General features: G+C 62.3%; 2 protein-coding genes across 3 annotated transcripts in view; both read left to right on the forward strand.

Moving 5' to 3' along the window:
- Window positions 1-14,569, forward strand: part of Ift122 (intraflagellar transport 122) — a 53,173-nt gene extending 38,604 nt beyond the window's left edge. Inside the window, exons 18-29 of one of the 2 annotated variants that reach the window (XM_077793421.1) lie at window positions 1,071-1,237; window positions 2,850-3,021; window positions 4,311-4,413; window positions 6,173-6,313; window positions 7,134-7,231; window positions 9,011-9,111; window positions 10,225-10,390; window positions 10,856-10,967; window positions 11,390-11,515; window positions 13,144-13,223; window positions 13,459-13,623; window positions 14,146-14,569. In XM_077793421.1, coding sequence (XP_077649547.1) covers window positions 1,071-1,237; window positions 2,850-3,021; window positions 4,311-4,413; window positions 6,173-6,313; window positions 7,134-7,231; window positions 9,011-9,111; window positions 10,225-10,390; window positions 10,856-10,967; window positions 11,390-11,515; window positions 13,144-13,223; window positions 13,459-13,623; window positions 14,146-14,235 — 1,521 coding nt within the window. In that variant the 3' untranslated portion in view covers window positions 14,236-14,569. The remainder of the gene's footprint in view (window positions 1-1,070; window positions 1,238-2,849; window positions 3,022-4,310; window positions 4,414-6,172; window positions 6,314-7,133; window positions 7,232-9,010; window positions 9,112-10,224; window positions 10,391-10,855; window positions 10,968-11,389; window positions 11,516-13,143; window positions 13,224-13,458; window positions 13,624-14,145) is intronic. The other variant, XM_077793422.1, reaches the window with a different exon arrangement.
- Window positions 14,570-17,251: 2,682 nt separating this feature from the next.
- On the forward strand, window positions 17,252-21,498 carry Rho (rhodopsin). The gene is made up of 5 exons (XM_026383100.2): window positions 17,252-17,612; window positions 18,048-18,216; window positions 19,506-19,671; window positions 19,997-20,236; window positions 21,388-21,498. The coding sequence occupies exons 1-5, from the start codon at window positions 17,252-17,254 to the stop codon at window positions 21,496-21,498; spliced, it is 1,047 nt and encodes a 348-aa protein (XP_026238885.2).
- The last annotated feature ends 257 nt before the right edge of the window (window positions 21,499-21,755 follow it).

The raw sequence follows: 21,755 nt of genomic DNA on the forward strand, positions 1-21,755 counted from the left end.
CATAATTACTCTGAAAGCAAATGGAAAAAAGAAAAAAAAAAGCTAATTGTTGGAGTGGGTTCCCAGCATACCTGACTGCCTCCCTGACAGGTGCTGGTCACGGAGGGAGGGAGGAGGGAGGGAGGGAGGAGGGAGGAGGGAGGAGGGAGGGAGGAGGGAGGGAGGGAGGGAGCCCTCTCTGCAGGGTGCGTGATTCTAACACAAACCGCTCTCCCTCCCTCTTTTTGAAAAGCCCCACCTTTAAAAATGACAGCAGGGACCCTTTCCTGAAGGGAAGTGGCTTCCTGAGGCCATTTCTGTCACATTCTCATGAGCTCACTCAGGGAAGCTGGGCTCAGCCCTGCAGCGGCCCCCTGACGGGATACAGGGTGACCTCTGGGCCTTCAGGACCACAGGCTCCTCTTCGGGACCCCTTCCCCATACTTGGGGCCTCTGGCTGTCCACTTTGGATCAGTCCCCCAGCCTGCAGACCCCATCTCCACACAGGGCCAGCTGCCATTCAGCTGAGAACCATTCACCAAAGGCTGTTTGGCTTCTTATCTGTCCCAGGCAGAGCTCTGGGGGGCAAAGCCAGGGGAGATAAACATCAGAAAACAGGCGACTTGCACTTCCAGTGTGATGGTGGCCAGTGTGATGGTGGCTGGGGAGGAACCAGGGGCCTGGCCAGGAGCTGTGCATGTGTTTGGTTGACCCTGGGGGGCCTGTGCTCAGCCCCAGCCTGCGGTGTCACACCTATCAGCAAGCCTGCTGGGCTGCATAGTTGACATGGTGCGACCAGCTGGTCCCGTCACCCTGTGGGAATGGCCACATGTCAAGCACCTGCACCATCTTCCTGAGCTGCAATTAGAGGGACAGTAGACGTCCATGAGTGTGAAGGGAGGGGACATGGAGGGTCTGCGTCCTTGTCACCAGCGGGCAGGCAGTGGGCCTCTCCCAGACACTCAGCCCCAGGCCCGGCTCCCTCTGCATCCTGGTGGCCGTGTGCAGGCAGAGCCCCGGCTGGCGGCCTGACGTCACGCTGCACAGGAAGCCCTCCTCATCCGGAGTGTGTGTTTGTCCTGCTTCCTCAGGATTTCCTCGGCTCTGGGGACCCCAAGGAGACCAAGATGCTGATCACAAAGCAGGCCGACTGGGCCAGGAACATCAACGAGCCCAAGGCCGCCGTGGAGATGTACATCTCGGCCGGGGAGCACATCAGGGCCATCGAGATCAGCGGGGACCGCGGCTGGATCGACACGTAGGTGGCCCTGCACACCGTCGTGTGGGTCACCTGTGGGGTTTGACTGACGGTGTTTCTGGAAATGTCGACACCAAACGTGGAAGTGACTCGGTTCTTTGGGAGACACAGAGATGGGACAAGGCAGTCGCCGCCTTCGATGGGGAAAGGGTGACAGGGACAGAGGCCAGGCAGACGCTCAGTGTCAGAGCACCTGTTCCCTGGGCACTCGCTACCACCCAGGGCTACAGTCACCACAAGCACCTGCTTCTGTCCCAGCCTCCTGAGTCGGCGCTTCTGCGGCCTGCTAGCAAAGGAGGGACCCACGGGTCCCCAAGGGCCCGACCACTGGAGAGTCGTGGGGCCGAGCCTCGGGCTCTGATGTGGGTGGTCTCTCTGTGTCTGAGGGGTATGTGACTGTTCCCACCCAGGCACGCCGTGGGACACCAATGCACAGCAGGCCCCAGGGTCCTCCAGTCAGGGACAGTGGGCGGAAGTCCACTCACACCAGAGCTGGCGGGGGACACTGGCCTGGCCACTTGAAGTGGTGGAGCCTCGGCTCTGAGGGCCGCAGGGTGTTCTGGAAGCCGCACTGTGGTCCCCAGGTAGCAGTGGCCAGCCAGGACCTGGGGAGGGGAGAGGGCTGGCCACGTGGCCCCCCGAGCCCACCAGGAGGTTGGTGTGGGGGCCCCTCACCAAGGGACCCTGGTGGGCAGCCACCACCGTCCTGTTGTCTGAGAGAAAGCGTCTCCAAGGCAGAGGCACAGGCTGGGTCCCCAGATCATTCTGTCCACAAAAGGGGGTGCAGACCAAGCCAGGCAGCTCTCGGGGCCCGCCTCTCCCCTCGGTTTTCCCTTACGTCACTTTCCTTGGCGAGTGCTGCGGGTCCACGTGACCCTGGGTCACTTACTGAGTTCCACAAGGAGCCACTTCATGCTGTGTGGCCCTTGTCCTGGAGTGGCCTAACAGGTGCCTCTCCTCCAGGGACACAGCTGCTGGGCACAGAGCTCGAAGGCCCTCGGCTGCCTGTGCCACTTCCCTAAAAATGTGTCCCTTCTCTGCGGAGTGGTGTTATTTTTGGACGCCATTATTATTCTGAGCGTGGCTGAGGCCGGATCCAGGGCCTTCCTTCCCACGGAGACGGGCCACGGGGGCCCTGCCCTCAGAGAACTGGGTCCACTCCAAACCCTGGCCTGGCCAGATCCAAGAGGCCCATTCCACCAGCCCAGGTCCCCAAGGGCAGGAGGCGAGCTGGTCACAGTGGCAGATACAGTGAGCGGCCCCTCCAGTGGCCAGCACCTGATCCTACTGGCCTCCTCCTCTAGAGGCCAGGCCCTGGGGATCTCACACCAGCCTCCATGTGGCCGAGAGGCTTCCAGAAACCCTGGGGGAGAGACTGCTTTCCTGCTCCCTGGTGACCCTGACCTCAGGTCTCCCCGTCTGTGACTGGGACTAGCAGCACCTTCCTGGTGCTTTGGACGGTCCCTGGCAGGGTTTCTGGGGCGCTCACTCGCTCAGTCACCACCTGGGCACATCAGCTGGGGAGCGCCTGTGGCGCCAGATCAGCAAGGTGAAGGGACAGAGTGTGCGTCCCCACACGGCCCACAGGGTGCCCCTTCCCCGCTGTCCCCAGGCTGATCGACATCGCCCGCAAGCTGGACAAGGCGGAGCGCGAGCCCCTGCTGCTGTGCGCGCACTACTTCAAGAAGCTGGACAACCCGGGCTACGCCGCCGAGACCTACCTCAAGATCGGCGACCTCAAGTCCCTGGTGCAGCTGCACGTGGACACCCAGCGCTGGGAAGAGGTGAGGGGACAGGGCGCCCGGGTGCGGGGGCCCAGGCCTCAGGCAGAGGTGCTCTCATGATGGGGAGCCTGGCCTGGCTGTCAGGAGCAGTGTCCTTGAGTGCCCTGAGCCAGAGAAGCTTGGGGGCCTTCTGTATACATTTCATTCATTCTGAGGCTCTTTTTGTGGGGAGCCCTCGACCCCTGAGCCCCTTCCCCAGCCCTATTTTGTATTTTATTTAGAGACAGGATCTCCATGAGTTGCTCAGGGCCTCACTTTGGCTGAGGCTGGCTTGGAACTCGTGATCCTCCTGCCTCAGCCTCCTCAGCTGCTGGGATGACAGGCGTGGGCCACTGCGCCCAGCTAGGAAGCTCTTTCTTGATGGCAGCTCTGGGCTGGGAGAGCTGGCAGGACGGCCCTGTGCCTGCTGCTGCCTGACGTGGAGGTGCACCTGTGTGGTATTTAAACCTGCCGGGTGGCATCTTGGCAGCGCTTCTCCTTCCCACCCGCCACCCCCAGCCTCTGCCCCTGGCATGGAGGACGGGCAGGCGAAGGGCACACTGGCCAGACCCATAGAAGTGCCCACCTGAGGCTCACTGCCCGCCCTGAGGCCCAGTTCTGTCCCTCCAGCTCGCAGGCTGGCTGTGTCCTGGGGACACTGCACCCCTGCAGAAGGGGTGGCCCCAGCCGAGGTGGCAGCCTGCTTCCCAGGGTGCCAGCAGGGCCCTTTCTGGGTGAGCAGTCTTCCTCTTGCCTGCCCTCTGGGTGACCCCACTTGAGGAGGGGACAGAGGACACTGATGAGAAAAGGTGGCACCAGGGACAGTGGCAGCGATGGCTTCTCAAGGGGAACTCACTAGCAGCACGAGCTGGAGACCTCGGGGCTCCCCTGGCCCGCCCGGAGGTCTGGGCCCAGGCGTCAGCACAGCCCCAGTCCCCTCTGAGCCCCCAGCAGTGACGAGGAGAATGTCAGTCCTGCTTCCCTAGGGGTCGCCTGCAATTAAAAGAAATCTGTTTGCAGGCGACAGGAGCCCACGCAAACCCTGAAAATAAAATGTTTCCGATTCCGAGCGGCTTCTGGGGTCCAGAAACAGCCTGTGTTGTCACTGGGAGCGGGCGCCTGCATATTGCTGTTAATTGCCTTTTGTTTCCAAAGAGCCAAGATGTTTCTGTGTCGCTGGGGGTGGCTGGGAGGGAGGCACTCCCCCCTCTGAGCTGGCAAAAGATGACATCCCTGATCCAGCCCAGGGCCACGTCTCCCCGGGGCTGCGGGGACTGCTTCATTAAGTCTGCGTGTGCCCCGCCCCCCAGGCCTTCGCTCTGGGCGAGAAGCACCCCGAGTTCAAGGACGACATCTACGTGCCCTACGCGCAGTGGCTGGCGGAGAACGATCGCTTCGAAGAAGCCCAGAAAGGTAGGCCACGTGGGCTGGCCTGGTGCCCCAGGGCCGGGAGGAGGCGCTGCCAAGACACGGTTCAGCGAAGCTAGCAGGCCTGTGCTGCGGTCCCCAGGCAGGTGGTGTCGCCTGGGATGGGCTGTCTGGGGTGAAATGCTTTTTTGCATGCGAGGCAAACAGAGCCACCACCCAGGCGCTGAGACACTTTGGAGCAGGAGTCAGGACAGGGGCCTGGAGTCTGGGCCTGTCACCCACCTGCTGCAGGAGCTTGGGCAGGTCCAGTCGCCCTCCACGCCTCTGTGTGACTGAGCGGAGCACCAGGCACTGCAGCGTGTCTTCCCCGTCACCCTCACAATGCCCTGCACAGACGCAGGGGCTAAACGTGCCCTGCACTGTCACCAGACCAGCAAGTGGCAGAGGCACAGCTGGACCAGATCTCTCCCACCAGGGAACCTGGCTGTTCTGCTGTCTGGGCAAGACGGCACCCGACTGTGGCCAGGTGTGTGGCAATCCATAGGGACGCGCCTGCACCTCTATATGGTGACAGTCACCCCTCTGGACACAATGCAGAGTCTGTGGCTCGCTGTGGGGAGAAGAGCCCGCGCTGAAGGACAGCCTGTTCCCCAGCACCGCAGCATCTCCAGAGCACCCAGTTGCTGACGGAGCTGCATGTTTGGGCAAAACACATCAACCTACCCATCTGTCTGCGTCGCCCTTCCAAGAATCCATCGCCATAGTAACTTGGTACGCAGACAGGAGCCTGGAGATGAGACGGAACAAAGGCCAGACCTTCCCTTTTCTAAAGGCGGAGGATTGGGGCCTCCGAGTGTCCACCTGTGGTCAAGTGTCCCAGCCATAAGCGCCTGACCAGCAGCGCTCAATATCCCGAGCCGTCAGCCATGTAGTAGGTGCCCAGGAAATTCCAGGTACACAGATGTAGGCATGATTAAGGAAGATTTTGCTTCTCATCCCAAATGTCTGGCTTCAAGGATGGAGACAGACCTTTCAAGGTTGACATCAAAATGCACTGTTGGCCAGGTGCCGTGGCGCACACCTGTCATCCCAGCAGCTCAGGAGGCTGAGACAGGAGGATCACGAGTTCAAAGCCAGCCTCAGCAACATCGAGGTGCTGAGCAACTCAGTGAGACCCGGTCTCTAAATAAAAGACAGAATAGGGCTGGGGAGGGGGCTCAGTGGCCAAGTGCCCCCGAGTTCAACCCCCAGGACCAAAGCAAAATAGTGCTGTGTCGAAGATGGACCGGGCCCGGTGTTCTGACCTTGGACGTGACCCTTATACTCTACCTGGCAAAGTGCATTTTGTTGCCTGATAAAACGGAGGCTGACCGTCCCTTCTCAGTCTGCTGTGGTGACCCAGTGACCTAAGGCACGGTGTAAAGAGCTCCGTCGAGTGTTGGGGCCCATGGGTGTCACCTCAGAGTCACAGAGCCCCTCCCTGGAGTGCAGCATCTTGTCACTAGGGACGAGCCAGTCTCCCACTCTGACTCTGCCCTGGGACTTGGCTCCCGGGGTTCCTCTCCCTGCCATGCCTCTCTGAAGTAGGTTGTCACCACTTGCCAGCCAAAACGGAGCGCGTCCCACTGTGCTTTTTCAGGATGTCTCCTCGGGTATTTATAGCCTCCGGCCGGAGAGGCGGCATCCCAGCAACCAGGCCCACAGATGCTCCCTCCGTGCGCGCGTGGGGCGTCCCACTTTCTGAGCAGTTCCACCGGCCCCCTCGCCCACCTCCCCTGGTGACAGAGCTCTGTGTCCCCTGCAGCGTTCCACAAGGCCGGGAGGCAGCGGGAAGCGGTCCAGGTGCTGGAGCAGCTGACGCACAACGCCGTGGTGGAGAGCAGGTTCAACGACGCCGCCTATTACTACTGGATGCTGTCCATGCAGTGCCTCCACATAGCCCAGGGTGCGTCCCTCCGCCCTGGCACCCAGATACCATCAGACCAGCGGGGACATTTTAATTAAAGCCCTGGGCTTGTTTACGGGGCGCATTGTCCCCAAGCCTGCCTCGCAGTGGACAATCTCCTGTGTCATCTCCTCCTCGTGTGGCCAGAAGCAGGCTGGTCTGAGGGCCACGCAGGGGTGACGCCTGGCAGGTCCCGCCCTCCCTCCCCAACTCAGCACAGCTGTCTGCTGCTGCCCGGGAGTCTGCAGCTGGCCCCGGCTTCAAAAAATTTAATTAAACGAAAAGATGAAGCAGAGATCATGTCACCATAACGCACCGCAGGCCCCTCGCCCCGCCAGGGGACGTGTCCATGATGCCGTCCTTCCCAGGACTTCCCATGATGCTCTGGGAGAGTCCAGAAAGGGGGGACAGGGCGGTAGAGGTGCATCTCCTCTAGACCACGGCCACACGCAGGAGGGGAAGCTCTGGGAACAGAGGCCATGGAGGGACCTGCACAAGTCACTGTTCCTCCCTGAGCTCTGTGCCCACGTACCCCACGGGGACCCCGTCCCACTCCCTCCAGGAGGCTGCTGGAGTGAGGGCCATCAAGCCCAGGGGGCAGGTGGCATTTCTCTTGACCTCAGATGCTTCCAGCTGAGAGGCCACCGTCTAGGTGTGGTCCCCAAGCACAGTGCTGTCCCTCTCCCTGGGGTAGGCCCAGTGTTTCAAAAGAGCTGGTGCTGGCAGTGCCACCGGCCGTCCCTGCTGTGGCTGGTCAGCGGCTCCAGACAGCCCCTGACGCATCTGCCCCTTCCCCCTCTGTGCCCGCTCCTGCCCGCAGCAGATCCTGCCCAAAAGGACGCCATGTTGGCCAAGTTCCACCACTACCAGCACCTGGCCGAGCTGTACCACGGCTACCACGCCATCCACCGCTACACGGTAAGGCGCCCCCAGCCTCCTAGGAGCAGCAGGCTCTGGGTGGACCCCGACCCACTGGGGCACAGGACCTGCTCCTCATGTCCCTGGGAGGAAGAGCTGGGTGTCCTCGAGTGCTGCTTGATGTGTGGCCATGATGGGGGGCGTCTGATGATGGTGCAGAGCCGGGCGGGCCTTCCTGCAGATCAGCTCAGCCTCTGATGAGCCAGGCAGCCGCCACCTCTCCAAAATGCAGGAGGGCAGAGTCCCCGGGGCCTTCTCTAGAGCCCGACTTGCTGTGTATCCTCAGGTGCTTTGCTCTCCCTCTCTGGCCCTCAGTCTCCTTCTCTGTAAGACCATCTGCAGACAACCGACTTCTCTGTAGCCTTTCCCTGATTATTTCAATGAAGCCATTTTAAAGCAGTCTCGTGGCATTGGGGGACAGGCTGCTGCCCAGGGGCCACCTGAGGCCCTGCCTCCCCTGGGCACTCCCTGCTGATCTGCACAGATCTCTTCCCGCAGCCTCTGCCTCCTGGGAAAGTCACGGGGGAGGATGACAGTCCCCACAGCTAGCTCTGCGATGGTCCCGTGTTCTTCTCCCCCAGCAGGGACTTCGTTTCCTTGTCATCTTTGGTTTTCCCAAGACGAGACCCTCTCAGGGGTCCTCGTGCAACCTGGGCCAGGCTGGAGGCCAGGGTCTGTCACCAGGGCCACAGATGGGACGGCGGGAAAGGGGGGCATTGCATCCTCGAGGCGCGTGGCTTCTCTCCAGGGGAGAGCTGCTAGTCTTGCCCCCACGTTCTCTGGGACTCTCCACGCTTGCTCACCCAGCGCCGCAGAACCAGAGGAGCCGTCTCCCTGGCTCCCAGCGCAGAGGGAGTGGCTGAGGGTTTCTGGGGTTCTGGGAGCCCACAGAGATGGCAGAGGGAAGGGAAGGGGCTGGGCTCCGCTCCAGAGGCGCAGAAAGCGAGCCCTCAGGTTGAGACCAATTAGGGGCGAGCCCTGGGGGCCCTGTGGTGAGCAGGGCCCAGCGCCCTGCCCTCCGCGGGGAGGTGACGGCTTTATTACCACTTAAGTGCTCGGGAGGGGGAGGCGGGGAGCTGGCCAGCCGAATCCCCGATGGCCACAGCGTGATTAGCAATTGCAGCCTCCGTCTGTACACAATGTGCCAGAATCTTCCAGAACAGGGCATTCTTAACCTTTTACAGGCCTCTTGGTGAGAATTCCCCGCGGCCTGCTGGGCCTTTCTGGCAGCGTCTGGGTGCAAGGGACCCATTCATTGCACTCATGGGTGCTGAGTGTCACCCATCAGGGCTGCGCAGGGGGCTCGGGATTGGCAGTGAGAGGCGCCTGGGTGCATGCTTGGTGGCCCCATGGCTCAGGCGGCTGTCAGACGGCCAGGAGGAGGCGCAGAAAGGGTTAAACGCCTCTGCTACAAGGACCTGCCTGTGTCAGTGGCCCTGTCCCCAAGTGCATCAAAGACCTTCTCTTTTAGAGCTAATTGGAGACAAGTTGAGCTCAGAGAAATGGAATCAGGACCCCTCAGGCAGCGCAGCTGGGCAGAGGCCTGGGCTCGGGACTCAGCCCTGGCTTTGAACCCCGGCTCTGCTCGGATAGGTCCCCTCCCTGGGCATCACCCCACGACATCCCCCGCGTGGGAGACCGTGTCAGACCGTGGCGGGAAAGCTCCCAGCACACAGTAGGAGGCTCACGCACTGAAGGGCTTCAGAATCCTACGTCTGCCTCTAGCCTGACCCGCAGCGCACTTGGGGTCAAGTTCACGTTCCTCTGCTCTCCCCGCAGGAGGAGCCGTTCAGCTTCCATCTTCCCGAAACCCTCTTCAACATCTCCAGGTTCCTGCTGCACAGCCTGACCAAGGACACCCCCCTGGGCATCTCTAAAGTGTATCCTCCCGTCCCCTCGCCGCCCGCCCGCCCTCTCTAATGGCCTTGGGAGGCCTTCCTGGCAGGAGCCTCTCTGCCCGCCTCCTGCTGCTGTTTTGCTGGGGAGAGGCTCAGCCGGGGCGGCCGCTGCCAGGAGAGGATTAGTTTTCCGAGCTCTGGGCCCAGCCCGGCCCAGGTCCCTGGCCAACACACTGTCCCCAGCCCCCCCAGAACTGCAGTGGGCGTGACAGACTGGAGGAGGCAGCAGGCCGTCGGCCCAGGCCCTCCACATTCTCTTGGGGCCCGTGGGGTGGCCTTTGTCAGCCAGGCCTACAGGGCCCCAGGTACCAGGTGACCAGGCTGCCAGCTATTGTGGAGGTGACAGGTGGCAAGGTTCAGAGAGTGTGTGTCGTGCCCAAGAGCGGACACAGCAGGGGCTGGGCTGCAGGGGAGGCGACGTCCATCCTTGCACACTCAGGTGGCCAGGGCAGGTGGCAGAGTGGATGTTCCCAGGACGCACTGAGGAAAGGCAGGGACGCCAGGGGAGGTGGCTGTGGGAGGACCCCGGGGGCCCAGTGGAGCACCTCGCTGCGGGTTGGCTTCTCCACCTGTGAGCAGAGAGGGCCCCACAAGGCCTGAGCATCATGAAAGCCACAGCTGTCCCCTGTCCCTTCCTCAGTCCACTCTGGCCTCAACCCATCCCTGCCGCCTTTCTGTGAGGAGCCCCTGGCAGAGGGCCTGGGGACAGCTGGCCTCTCTCATGACTCCAGGCCCATCATTCACCCCTGAGGGGAAGTCCCCAAATCCAGGGGTGCCCCCCCACCGAGGCCCTGCTGAGTGGGAGGCACGACAGCCGCATCTGCCGGCCTCAGCCCCTGCACCTGGCCTTTCCAGAAAGTTCTCGAGGTCAGCAGAGCTTGCCCCGAGCCCTGTCCTGTGCTGCGTCCTGGGACCTGCCTTAGAGGAGTCACCAGCCCCCAGCTGCTGGAGCTGAGGGGCCACCTGGCGACAGGAATGTGGGGAGGCTGTGGCTCAGAGGTCGCCCACTGGGCCCGGGGGAAGTGCCCGCAGTTCTGGCCGCGTCCCGGGTGGCGCCAGCTCGGCCCCCGCCCTCCTTAACGTGGCCCCTGCCAGGAACACGCTCTTCACGCTGGCCAAGCAGAGCAAGGCCCTGGGCGCCTACAAGCTGGCGCGGCACGCCTACGACCGGCTGCAGGGCCTGCAGAGCCCCGCCCGCTTCCAGAAGTCCATCGAGCTGGGCAGCCTGACCATCCGCTCCAAGCCCTTCCACGACAGCGAGGTGAGCACGCCCTTCCCCGGGCGGCGCTGCTCCTGCCCTCCAGGCGCCTGTGGCTTTGGGCCTGGGTCCTGTGGGAAGATGGCCGCTGTGGTCTGGGCTCCACACTCCATCCTGCTATCAGCTGGGGACAAGTGACACCTTCCCCACTGGTGGTGGTGGGGACAGACGGGCCAGCACAGGTGTCTGGAGGCGTAGGCAGGGATGGCTGCCCTTACTGTCCTTCCCACCAGGACAGCACCTTGCTGAGCCCTGCCTGGGAGGTGGCCTGGGCAGTGGCCCCCAGTGAAAGGCCCCAGTTACTCTTGTAGGGTGTCACCTGTGTCCCCAGCACGTGGCTTCTGGCCCCGGGGTCCCCTCCTGCCCACACCTCTTGACATCGGGTCCTGGAGGGCCAAGGCCGGGGACAGGGCAGGTGCGGGGTGCCACCTCTGCTCGGGCCCGGGCCACCAAGTGCTGCGTTGGCAGGAGCTGGTCCCCCTGTGCTACCGCTGCTCCACCAACAACCCGCTGCTCAACAACCTGGGCAACGTGTGCATCAACTGCCGCCAGCCCTTCGTCTTCTCCGCCTCGTCCTACGGTGAGTCCCGCCACACAGATGGCCCCCCCTCTGCTGCCCGGCCTCGTGACACGGGGCGAGCTCCCGAAGGCCTCTGAGGGTCATCACTGGTGACCTGGGCCCTGTGTGCCCCCACCCCGCCTGACAGAGCCACTGTTGGGTCCCCCACAGCCCAGCCGGCTCCTGGTGCAGGCCACCGTGACAAAGTGCCCAGAGCAGGGCGGGGCCAGGCCTTCAGCATTGGGGCCAGGCCCTCTTCCCTGTGGACACCCCAGAAGGCCCCTCCCTCTGAGGAGCCCCTCAGCTACTGGGGAGGTGCTGCTCAGGCCCAGCTCTGGGCCCCGGAGAAGCCTGCTGGGTCACTCTGGCTGCCCACGTGTGGCCTGCAGAGAGCGCTGGCCCCAGTCCCCAGGAGCCTGTCACCAACCCTCCCTGTGCCCCAGAGGTGCTGCACCTGGTGGAGTTCTACCTGGAGGAGGGCATCACCGACGAAGAGGCCGTCGCCCTCATCGACCTGGAGGCCCCCAGACACAAGCGAGAGAGCAAATGGCAAGAGGTGACCAGCCCCAGTATCCTGTGACAGTCGGGGCCAGGGCCGGCCGGTGGCAGCCTGCTGACCCCAGCCTCAGTGCCGCGGAAGGTCGGAGAGTCCCCCACAGCAGTGAGGAGGAGAGTGGGCTGCCAGGGTCCACAGCCAGACGGGGGGAGGGGCACCTGGTCTTCCTGGGGGCCTGTCCCCACCCTGGCTCCTCAAGGTGCCGCAGCCATGCCTAGTGGACGAGTGGCTGGCCCCGTGGCCAGCAGCCCAGCGTTATGGTCAGGTATTTCCATTTCGCAGCCCTGGGGACTGAGCCCAGGGGTGCTGGACAGCACTCACCCCCAGCCCTTTTATGGTTTTACTCTTTATTTTCAGTACTGGGGGTTGAACCCAGAGGCACTTGACCACTGAGCCCCGTCCCCAGCCCTCTTCTGCATTTTATTTAGAGACAGGGTCTCACTGAGTTGTTCAGGGCCTCACTAAGTTGCTGAGGCTGGCTTTGAACTCGAGATCCTCCTGCCTCAGCCTCCTGAGCTGCTGAGATGACAGGCGTGGGCCACTGCACCCGCCTTATTTTTATTTTGAGACACGGTCTCACTGTGTCACCCAGGCTGGCTTCAAACCTGCAACCCTCCTGCATGGGTGGTTACAGTGTGTGCCATGTGCCTGGCAGTCAGGTCACTCCTACAGGCCAGTGACAGGAACCTCAACTCAGAGAGCAAACAGAGGGAATAAGAAGCCAAGAGCAGAGGGTGCCCCTCCACATGGCTGGAGGCTGCGCGGCTCCTGCCGCCTGTACTGTCCCCTGGTAGCTTTGCAGTTCTGCCCATCCCATGGCATAGTGACGGAGGTGGTCACCTACAGTGCCAGCCCAGCACCCTCAGAAGAGTCGATTCTCCTCCTGACCACAGAACCCCAGGCCATAGTCCCTTGGAGCAACCTGGGGCCATAGCTGTCCTCTGGCAAGGGGGATGCTACCTGCCCAGCCCAGTCCTGTGTCCCTAGGCTGGACCCAGGGGGGCCTCTCACAGGAACAGGCCCACACAGCGCCTGGTCTTGCCATCTCGGGCGGCCAAGTCACCAGGTCAGGGGGCTCTGAGAGTCTGCCTCTAGCAAGCTCCCAGGCGACTCTGCCGAGCACGGCCATGCTGTGAGGAGCAGAGGCCAGAGGAGGACCCCAGAGTCAGCTGCCATCAGGCCTCAGCCCCGTGCTCCCTGCTCCGCTCCCTACTCGGTACTAGCAGCCTCCAGGGGTCGTCCCCACGAGAGCCCCTCAGCCTCTGCCACCGTCGTTGTAGAGGGGAGGACCCCAGGACATCTTCAGGCTGGCCTGAGCCAGCCCAGGGGTCTGTGGAGCTCCCCCCACTTGCGACAGCACCTGCCAACCTCCCCACCCATGGCCTCCCCCAGCAGGTGGCCCTGTGCATCCCCTGGGAGCCTGGGAGCAGGTGGGGAGGCAGCAGATGGCTTGGCAGGACCGATGTCCTCCCAGGCCTGTGCCCAGGACCCGGCCACCCTCTTTGCAGTCAGGGCTGGCTCCCTACTGGTCCCTGCCCCTCTGTCTCTCCTCCTGGGACCTGGTCGCCCCCCTGGGGCCTGACTGAGCACCCCTGGGAGGAGGGTGGTGCCTCAGTTCCGTCCTTGACCAGAAACCTCCAGATTCCCAGTCGCTGCGGCTGGACGAGGCCATGGACCCCATGGGAGGCGAAGACCCGTTTACCGCCAAGCTGAGCTTCGAGGTGCGGGGCCTCCGAGAGGCTGCCAAGGGGACATGCCAAGGAGGAGGTGGCAGCTCGAGGGAGGGATGGGACCACTTCCCCGCGGGCTGGGCTGCAGCTCTGGCCCTAGGAGGCACTTGAGGCTGCCAGGGCACCTGGGGTGGGAAGCTCCCGGGCCCTTCCTGGCCACCCTGGAGTCAGGACCACGGTGTCCCCAAGGCTGAGTAAGGGCCCTGCCCCACGCCCCACCCTGCAGCAAGGCGGTTCCGAGTTCGTGCCCGTGGTCGTGAACCGGACCGTGCTGCGCTCCATGAGCCGCCGCGACGTCCTCATCAAGCGCTGGCCGCCGCCCCTGCAGTGGCAGTACTTCCGCTCGCTGCTGCCCGACGCCTCCATCACCATGTGCCCCTCCTGCTTCCAGGTACTGCGCCCCCAGCCCGCACGGCTCCCAGGGGCTCCCTGTGCTGTCCTCCCACTTCCCAAGTGTCCCCTGGGGAGGAGGAGCATCTGGGAGGAGGGCACCCTCCAGGTGGGGTACCGGCCACTGCCCTGAGCTGGGAGGACACTGGCAGTCCACCTGCCGTCCTCAGGGCGTCACCTGGCCTTCGCGCTCTGCACCTCCCTGGACAGAAGGAGTGGTGGGCGGGGCAACGGAGGGCGCGGTGGGCGGGGCCACCGAGGGCGCGGTGGGCGGGGCCACCGAGGGCGCGGTGGGAGGGGCCACCGAGGGCGCGGTGGGAGGGGCCACCGAGGGCGCGGTGGGAGGGGCCACCGAGGGCGCGGTGGGAGGGGCCACCGAGGGCGCCGTGGGACACCTTGAACTTCCTTTGGGGAAAGGGCGCCTCAGCCCCGGCCACCCAGCGCAGCCTGCCCACCAGGCTCTTTCTGGCCTTGACTCCCACTTGGCGCGGGCTGGGACCCGACTCTCGCCTTCTCTCCCCAGATGTTCCACTCTGAGGACTACGAGCTGCTGGTGCTGCAGCACACCTGCTGCCCCTACTGTCGCAGGCGCATCGACGACCCCGGCCCCTGACCGCACCCGGGTCCCCTGACCGCCCTGCAGACCTGCAGCCTGCGGAGAGGAAGGAGGAGGGTCCCGGCGGCCCAGATGCAGTTGGTGCTCCAGGGAGGGGCCTGTTGGAACCGCAGGATCCCTACTTCTGGCACTTTGTGCCTTGTAAATAGCACCAGGGGGTGGGGAGAGGACGCACCTATATTTTCTAAGGAAAAAGAAAAGACCTGAGAGCTCGAGAGCAGCCCGGGTAGTGGAGGAGCAGCCCGCTGAGTCCGCAGGCCGCCCAGGAGGCGCGCACCGCGCAGCGCCAACAGACTGCCTCAATAATGGCAAATAAAAGGGCTACTTATTTTCATCAGTGTCTGCGTTTTAGCAAATCTTTGTATTGTCTGCAACTTAATTTCCTTATGCAAAAGTGCACCTGTTTCTAATTTGATCCGAAAGGAACATCGCCTTCGCCGAGCTCTTAAAATCTAATCTAATCCGAATGGCAATATGGGAAGGGGCAGGGGAGCTGGGAAGGTTTTTTGGTTTATTTATTCTGGTTTAATGGGGATCTGTCTTGACAAGAAAATGAGATACCTGGCTCCCAACAAGATGGCAGAGCTTGAAATAAAGGCGCCTGCCCAGAGCTTCTAGAACCTTCCCTCCACACCACCCCAGCTTCCCAGCCCCCAGGGAAATGTCTCCGGACCCCCTGAGCCTACCTTTCCCCTCCGGGTCCCCAAGCCAGTGGGTTCCCTTGGAGACTGCCAACTGCTAAGGTCCAAGCCAGGCCACTGAGCAAGGCGGGGGACATCGGCCCCATTTTGCAGCCAGTGGGGGAGGGAGGTGCCGAGGCCCAGGGGCTCCTCAGGAGGACAGACAAGGAGTTGTCTGTGGGTCAGGCAGAAGGCCACCCCCCAGGACTCCATCTCGATGACACCTTAGGTGAAGGTGCCCCGCCCCCACCCCGCCCCTCCCCACCTCCCTGCGCATCCCTCTTTGGAAGTGATGGGGGGGGGGGGGACAAAGAATGGCAGCCAGACAGTTGTGCCAACAGACTCCCCCGTCAGCGGCTAATGACTGGGAGCGTGCGTGCGCTCTCTCGCGCTACACATTTATTAATGTGTTAGGATTCCCATTAGCGGTTCCTCCAACTGAAGTCATTTGCATATGGCTGGGAGAAAGAAGCTCCCAACAGGCGTCAATCACAGTGACAGATCAGATGGTCGAGGCGGGAGCCAGGGGGGGGCCGCCTGGGGCTGCAGCCCCCCTCCTCTGGGCCCAGTAACTAGACCCAGTCCTGCAGCCCTGGGAGGCCAGGCTCCGCCGGTGGCACCCCCAGGACCCCAAGGCTGCCCAGGACACAGATGAGGAAACCGAGGCCCGGAGACTCTTCCTCCCACTGAACCAAGGCCGGCTCTGCGCATGCGCATGCGCATCCTCCCAGCCCTGGTCTCCCCCTCTGTACCCAAGGTCCTCCCCCTGGAGCACGGGAGGCCACCCTCGGTGTGCACCTGCCGACGGGGCTCAGGGGTGCTCCTGAGGACCCCTAGGATCCCGATGATGATGACAGGAAGGGGGACAGCACCCACAGATGCCCAGCTGAGGCCGGCAGCCCCTCTGGGGAGCCCCCAGGCACCCTCCCGGCCCACCTCAGGCTCCTCTGGCCTCACAGACGCTGGGACTGGGAGCAAATGGCCGTCTCTCCATTTAGCCATTGTCCCATCTGCTGTCCCCCGAGACCAGGAGGGTGGAGACCGCGGGATGCCGCTCAGGTCCTCAGTGCCCAGCCGGCACCCCACCCTGGAGGGTGTTTGGCAAAAGAGAGAGGAGGAGGAAGAGAGGAAAGAAGGAGGGACGGAGGGACGGCTGTCACCTTCTCTCATTCCCCTGACATTCTCCGCTCAGCCTAACGTCCACTGGTGACGCATCCAGGTGAGGCTAAGCCATGGGGGGGTGCTGACCCAGACTTTCCAGTGGAGGCTTAAGGGCTGTCCCTGTGCAAATCCTCCCCCAGAGTCACAGTCCCACACCAGGACTCCCAGTCCCTGGATGGCTGTCGCTGTCTTCAGGCCACCCAGTATTTATTGAGCACCTACTAGCGTGGGCTGCCTGCTCCCAGGCAGCAATGAGCCTGCGTTCCGGAGAGACAGGGGCTGTGGGTCAGCAAGAAGATGAATGAGCTCACTGAGGCCAGGGATTAAGTATCCTGTAAAAAGAGAGTCTGAGCCAGGCCCGTGATGGCACGTGTCTGTGATCCCAGTGCCTCAGGAGGCTGAGGCAGGAGGATCGCAAGTCGGAGGCCAGCCTCAGCAACTTAGGGAGGCCCTGTCTCAAAACAGAATAAAAAGGGTTGGGGATGTGGCTCAGAGGTTCAGCATGTTGGGTTCAGTCCCTTCCCCCCAAAATGAGCTTGGTGGGCTGGGGGTCTTGGTGTCTCTGTCCCCTGCGTCACCTTTCTGGGTTGCAGATTTGCCCAAGCCTCTGCGGGGGGCCGTCTCAGACCTGCTCCCCAGTCCTCAGCCCATGTCCCCTCCCTGGGCTCCCTGGCCTGCCTCCCTGTCCCCGGAGGGTCTCCACAGCCTCATGTCCACCCCCTCCCTGAGCTGGGTTCTGGTCCCTCCCTGACCCTCCTCAGCCCACCAGCTGCCCTGGCCAGGGCCACTCCCTTCTGGTCTTCAGATCCCCAGTGGCTGCTCGTGGGGCAGTGGGTCCCCACCCCAAGCAGCCTCTGCGTCAGGGGCAGGTGACAGCAGAGCCAGGAGGCGGCTGGGGAGACGATCCTGGCATCCCAAGTCCCAGACCCAGGCCAGGGACAGCGCCCTGACCCCAGGCTTCCGGCCAGTGTGTCACCTTGGCCCCTCTAGCGGGTCCCTGTGGCCCCGGTGGCTGGTGGTGGCGGGGGATTAAGGTGATTAGGAGCACCCCAATCTCCAGGGCGCTGACTCAGCCTGGAGCTTAGGGACCGAAGGTCACTTGATAAGGGCCTGGGGGCGGGGATGAGAGCCCGCAGTCCAGCGGGAGTCCCTCTCGGGTGGGATCCACAGCCATGAATGGCACCGAGGGCCCCGACTTCTACGTCCCCTTCTCCAATGCCACCGGGGTGGTGCACAGCCCCTTCGAGCACCCGCAGTACTACCTGGCCGAGCCCTGGCAGTTCTCCCTCCTGGCCGCCTACATGTTCCTGCTCATCCTCCTGGGCTTCCCCATCAACTTCCTCACGCTCTATGTCACCGTGCAGCACAAGAAGCTGCGGTCCCCCCTCAACTACATCCTGCTCAACCTGGCCACCGCCGACCTCTTCATGGTGCTCTTCGGCTTCACCACCACCGTCTACACCGCGCTCAACGGCTACTTCGTCTTCGGGCGCACCGGCTGCTTCGTGGAGGGCTTCTTTGCCACCCTGGGCGGTAGGTGACAAGGGACCTTGGAGATAATGACATTTTTGTGTGTGTGGCTACTTGGGATGGAACCCAGAGTTGCTTTAGCACATCCCCAGCCTTTTTAATTAATTTATTTATTTTTTAATTCTCAGATTCTCGCTCAGTTGCTTAGGGCCTCCATACATGGCGGAGGCTGGCCTCCAACTTGCGATCCTCCTCCCCCAGCCTCCCAAATTGCTGAGATATCACAGGCCGGCGCCACCGGGGGGCCCAGCGGGAATCATTATTCATGGCCTTCTCTTCTGCCCTTAGGATTACCCTCGTTTGGTTGATTATTTATAAAGGCCACTCTCTGGGTTAATCCTTTTTGGGGGTGATGGTGGGGTGGCCTTACGGTCACCGTCTCCCCGTCTCTGCACAGGCCACGGGCTGGCAGGTGACTGACGGCTGACTGTCTTGCAGGCGAAGTGGCCCTGTGGTCCTTGGTGGTCCTGGCCATCGAGAGGTACATGGTGGTGTGCAAACCCATGAGCAACTTCCGCTTCGGGGAGAACCACGCCATCATGGGGGTCATCTTCACCTGGATCATGGCGTCGGCCTGTGCCGTCCCGCCCCTCTTCGGCTGGTCCAGGTAACGACACCGAGCGGCAGGTCTCCCAGTCAGGACCCTAATGGCTGGACCTGATGTGAAGTGTCACAGGAAACTGAGGTCCCCTTCATTCCACTGTCTTTGCTGTTCCCATCCCCCTCCCTTCCCTTCATCCCCTTTTGTGTTTTGGGGGGCACTGGCTGATTTCACTTAGCATGAGAGTCTCCGGTTCCATATCCATTTACCAGCAAATGCCACGATTTTGTTCTTCTTCGTGGCCTAGTAATATTCCACTGTGTAGGCATACCACAGTTTCTTTATCCCTTCCCCTGTTGAAGGCCACCCAGGTTGGTTCCAGAGCTCAGCCATTGTGAAATGAGCAGCAGTCGACACTGATGTGGCTGCGTCACTGTTGCAGGCTGATTTTCAGTCCTCTGGGTCCACCCCGAGGAGGGGCAGAGCTGGGTCAAATGGTGCCAAACCTACACCATCTTGGCTGAGCCCCCATAATCCTCAACTAAGCCAAGGCCAAATTCCAATCCTCTTTGGCCTCCCACAGGAGGGTCCCCCCAACCTTGGGCCTCAGCACCCTGAAAAGCCCAGTCTGCCTCGGACAGAGGGCCACCTCTGTCAGTTGCCCCTGGCAACTGAATCCCATCTGACCTCCAAGCCACCATCTCCAGATGACAAGAAGTGGGGACAGTGGTTTGGACACCCAGAGAGGTGACTCAGGTGCAGAGGCCTCGGGTCCCTCTGTTCCGGGAGATTCCTGTCCTCTCTCCTCACTTCTCTCCCCGCTCCGTCCTCCTGGGGTCCACCTCTCAGGCTGGTTGGGTTCAACTCCACCCGGCTGGCTCCTGCCCATCTTCTCCAATTTGGCCCACACACCCTCGGTCACAGCCAGCGGCCACTCTGGATTTATTTAGAGACAGGGGCTCGCTAAGTTGTTCAGGGCCTTACTAAATGACAGAGGCTGGCCTCCAACTTTCGATCCTCCTGCCTCAGCCTGCGGAGCTGCTGGGATGACAGGAGTGTGCCACCACCACAAGCATCAGGACTCTTGATTTCCGTTGTTGCACAAAGGCCCCTTCAATGCATTTACGTCTATCTTTGGCCCGAAGACCCCAATTTGTGCCATTACAGAGCCCTTGCAATCCATGTCCCCTCTGCCTTGCATCACCTGGGGCCTCCAGAGGGCAGAGGCCTGGTGAATGGGGGCAGGGTGGGGTGGGGGGGTTCTGTGAGGGTGGGTGCAGCCATGGCTGCAGGTGTGTCGACAGCTCAGGGCTGGGGTGTCCCTTACCCGTGTCCCCATGCCCTGGCCCCTCCAGGTACCTCCCCGAAGGCATGCAGTGCTCCTGTGGGATCGACTACTACACGCCCAAGCCCGAGCTCAACAACGAGTCCTTCGTCATCTACATGTTCGTGGTGCACTTCACCATCCCCCTGCTCATCATCTTCTTCTGCTACGGCCGGCTGGTCTTCACCGTCAAGGAGGTAGAGGCCCGGGAGGCCGCGGAGCCCCGCCCACCCGCGAACGCGCATGCGCAGCCCCATTCTCCCTCCCAGAGCCCAGCCGGGGAGCTGGAGGGGAAGGCCGCGGAGCCCCGCCCACCCGCTAATGCGCAGGCGCAGCCCCAGCTCCCACCCAGAGCCCAGCCGGGGAGCTGGAGGGGAAGGCCGCGGAGCCCGCCCACCCGCGAACGCGCATGCGCAGCCCCAGCTCCCACCCGGAGCCCAGCCAGGGAGCTGGAGGGGAAGGCCATGAGGTGCTGTCATCCGAGGCCATCCGGTCCCTTGTCCCTCTCCCGTGTCCCTGCAGGCAGCCGCCCAGCAGCAGGAGTCGGCCACCACCCAGAAGGCAGAAAAGGAGGTGACCCGCATGGTCATCATCATGGTCATCGCTTTCCTCATCTGCTGGGTGCCCTACGCCAGCGTGGCCGTGCACATCTTCACCCACCAGGGCTCCGACTTCGGCCCCGTCCTCATGACCATCCCCGCCTTCTTCGCCAAGAGCTCCGCCCTCTACAACCCTGTCATCTACATCATGATGAACAAGCAGGTGGGAGGGGACGGTCCCCGGGCCAGGGCTGCTGCCCAAGGGGCACGAGCTGCAGACGGGGGCCCAGGGCCATCCTGGTGGCGGGCTGGGATGGAGGGACCCGGGGTTGACATTCCCACCGGGGAAAAGCTCGGGATCAATGCAGATTCCGGGGTCCCACCCAGAGCTGGTGGCTCCAGAGCTCACTCTGGTAGTGACCCCCCACCCAGAGCCTGCATTTCTCACAAGCCCTCTGGGGGCCCCTGATGCTCCAGGGTGGGACTGTCACCTGATGCTCCGGGGGGTTCTGGAAGCCTGGTTTAAAAGTCAAACGGGACAGCCTCCTTAGGCACATGGCTGGGGAGGCCGAGGCAGGAGGATCGCAGGTTGGAGGCCAGACTCAGCAACAGTGAGGTGCTAAGCAACTCAGGGAGACCCTGTCTCTAAATAAAATATAAAAAAGGCTGGGGACGGGGCTCAGGGGTGAAGCACCCCTGGGTTCAGTCCCTGGTACCAAAATGAACAAACTAATGTCAAATAATTCCAAGCCAGGGATCGGGACAGTCCCAGTCTCCATAAAACCGAACCAATCATATTCTGATGGCTAAAGGATAAAGGGAGCTAGTAACAAAAATGGTGGGTCTCTCTGTGGAATCCACTGTGGGGAGCTGTTCTCTGCAGCGAGGCACATTGGGTTCCAACGCCAGCTCTGCTGTTATGTGGCTGTGTGACCCCAGGCTGCTCAAGTTCCCTCTCTGGGCTTCATTCAATTTCCTCCTCCCTTGACAGGGCAGCATTCCAAAGGGTTTGTTTGCTTTTAAAGAATCAGTGAGAGCCGGGCGAGGTGGCACCCGCCTGTCATCCCAGCGGCTAGGGAGGCTGAGGCAGGAGGATCGCTCTTGAATTAAATGAGATAGTTTTACAGAATGCCCTTGGCACACGGAGGATGCCATGGGATGAGATGGGTGACAGAGTTACTTTGTGTGGCATCAGGGGTGTCTCCATGGCCTAGGGGGACTTATACCCAACAGGTTTCCTTCAGAGAGCCGGGTTGGAGAGGGGAGTGGAGGCTGTGGGGGGCAGGAGCAGGGCGGGGGGCCTCACCGACCAGTGCCTGTTTGCTCTGCTCTTTGGGGACAACCTGGCCCTGACTCCACCCCCTGACCTTCCAGTTCCGGAACTGCATGCTCACCACCATCTGCTGTGGCAAGAACCCCCTGGGTGACGAGGAGACCTCGACCACCGTATCCAGGACGGAGACCAGCCAGGTGGCCCCAGCCTAAGCCCTGCCAAGGACCCTGTGGCCAACGGATCTCGACAGATTGTAGGAGTCTCCCATCCCCCACGTCCCCTCCCAGCCACAGCCACCTGCCCAGGAGCAGCGCCTGTCGAAGGAGGTCACACAGACTCCCTGGGTTTGTTTGCTTTTAAAGCATTAACGAGAGAGACGGGCGCGGTGGCCCACGCCTGTCATCCCAGTGGCTCGGGAGGCTGAGGCAGGAGGATCGCAAGTTGGAGGCCAGCCTCCGTCATTTAGTAA

This window comes from Urocitellus parryii, chromosome 16 (genome assembly GCF_045843805.1).
Source record: "Urocitellus parryii isolate mUroPar1 chromosome 16, mUroPar1.hap1, whole genome shotgun sequence".
NCBI lineage: Eukaryota > Metazoa > Chordata > Mammalia > Rodentia > Sciuridae > Urocitellus > Urocitellus parryii.

Bases quoted from the DNA above. Each gene is read 5' to 3' on its own strand.
- Rho (XM_026383100.2), top strand. From the start codon at position 17,252: ATGAATGGCACCGAGGGCCCCGACTTCTACGTCCCCTTCTCCAATGCC. The intron at 17,613-18,047 runs GTAGGTGACAAG...ACTGTCTTGCAG, and splicing joins CTTCTTTGCCACCCTGGGCG to GCGAAGTGGCCCTGTGGTCC. The intron at 19,672-19,996 runs GTAGAGGCCCGG...GTGTCCCTGCAG, and splicing joins TGGTCTTCACCGTCAAGGAG to GCAGCCGCCCAGCAGCAGGA.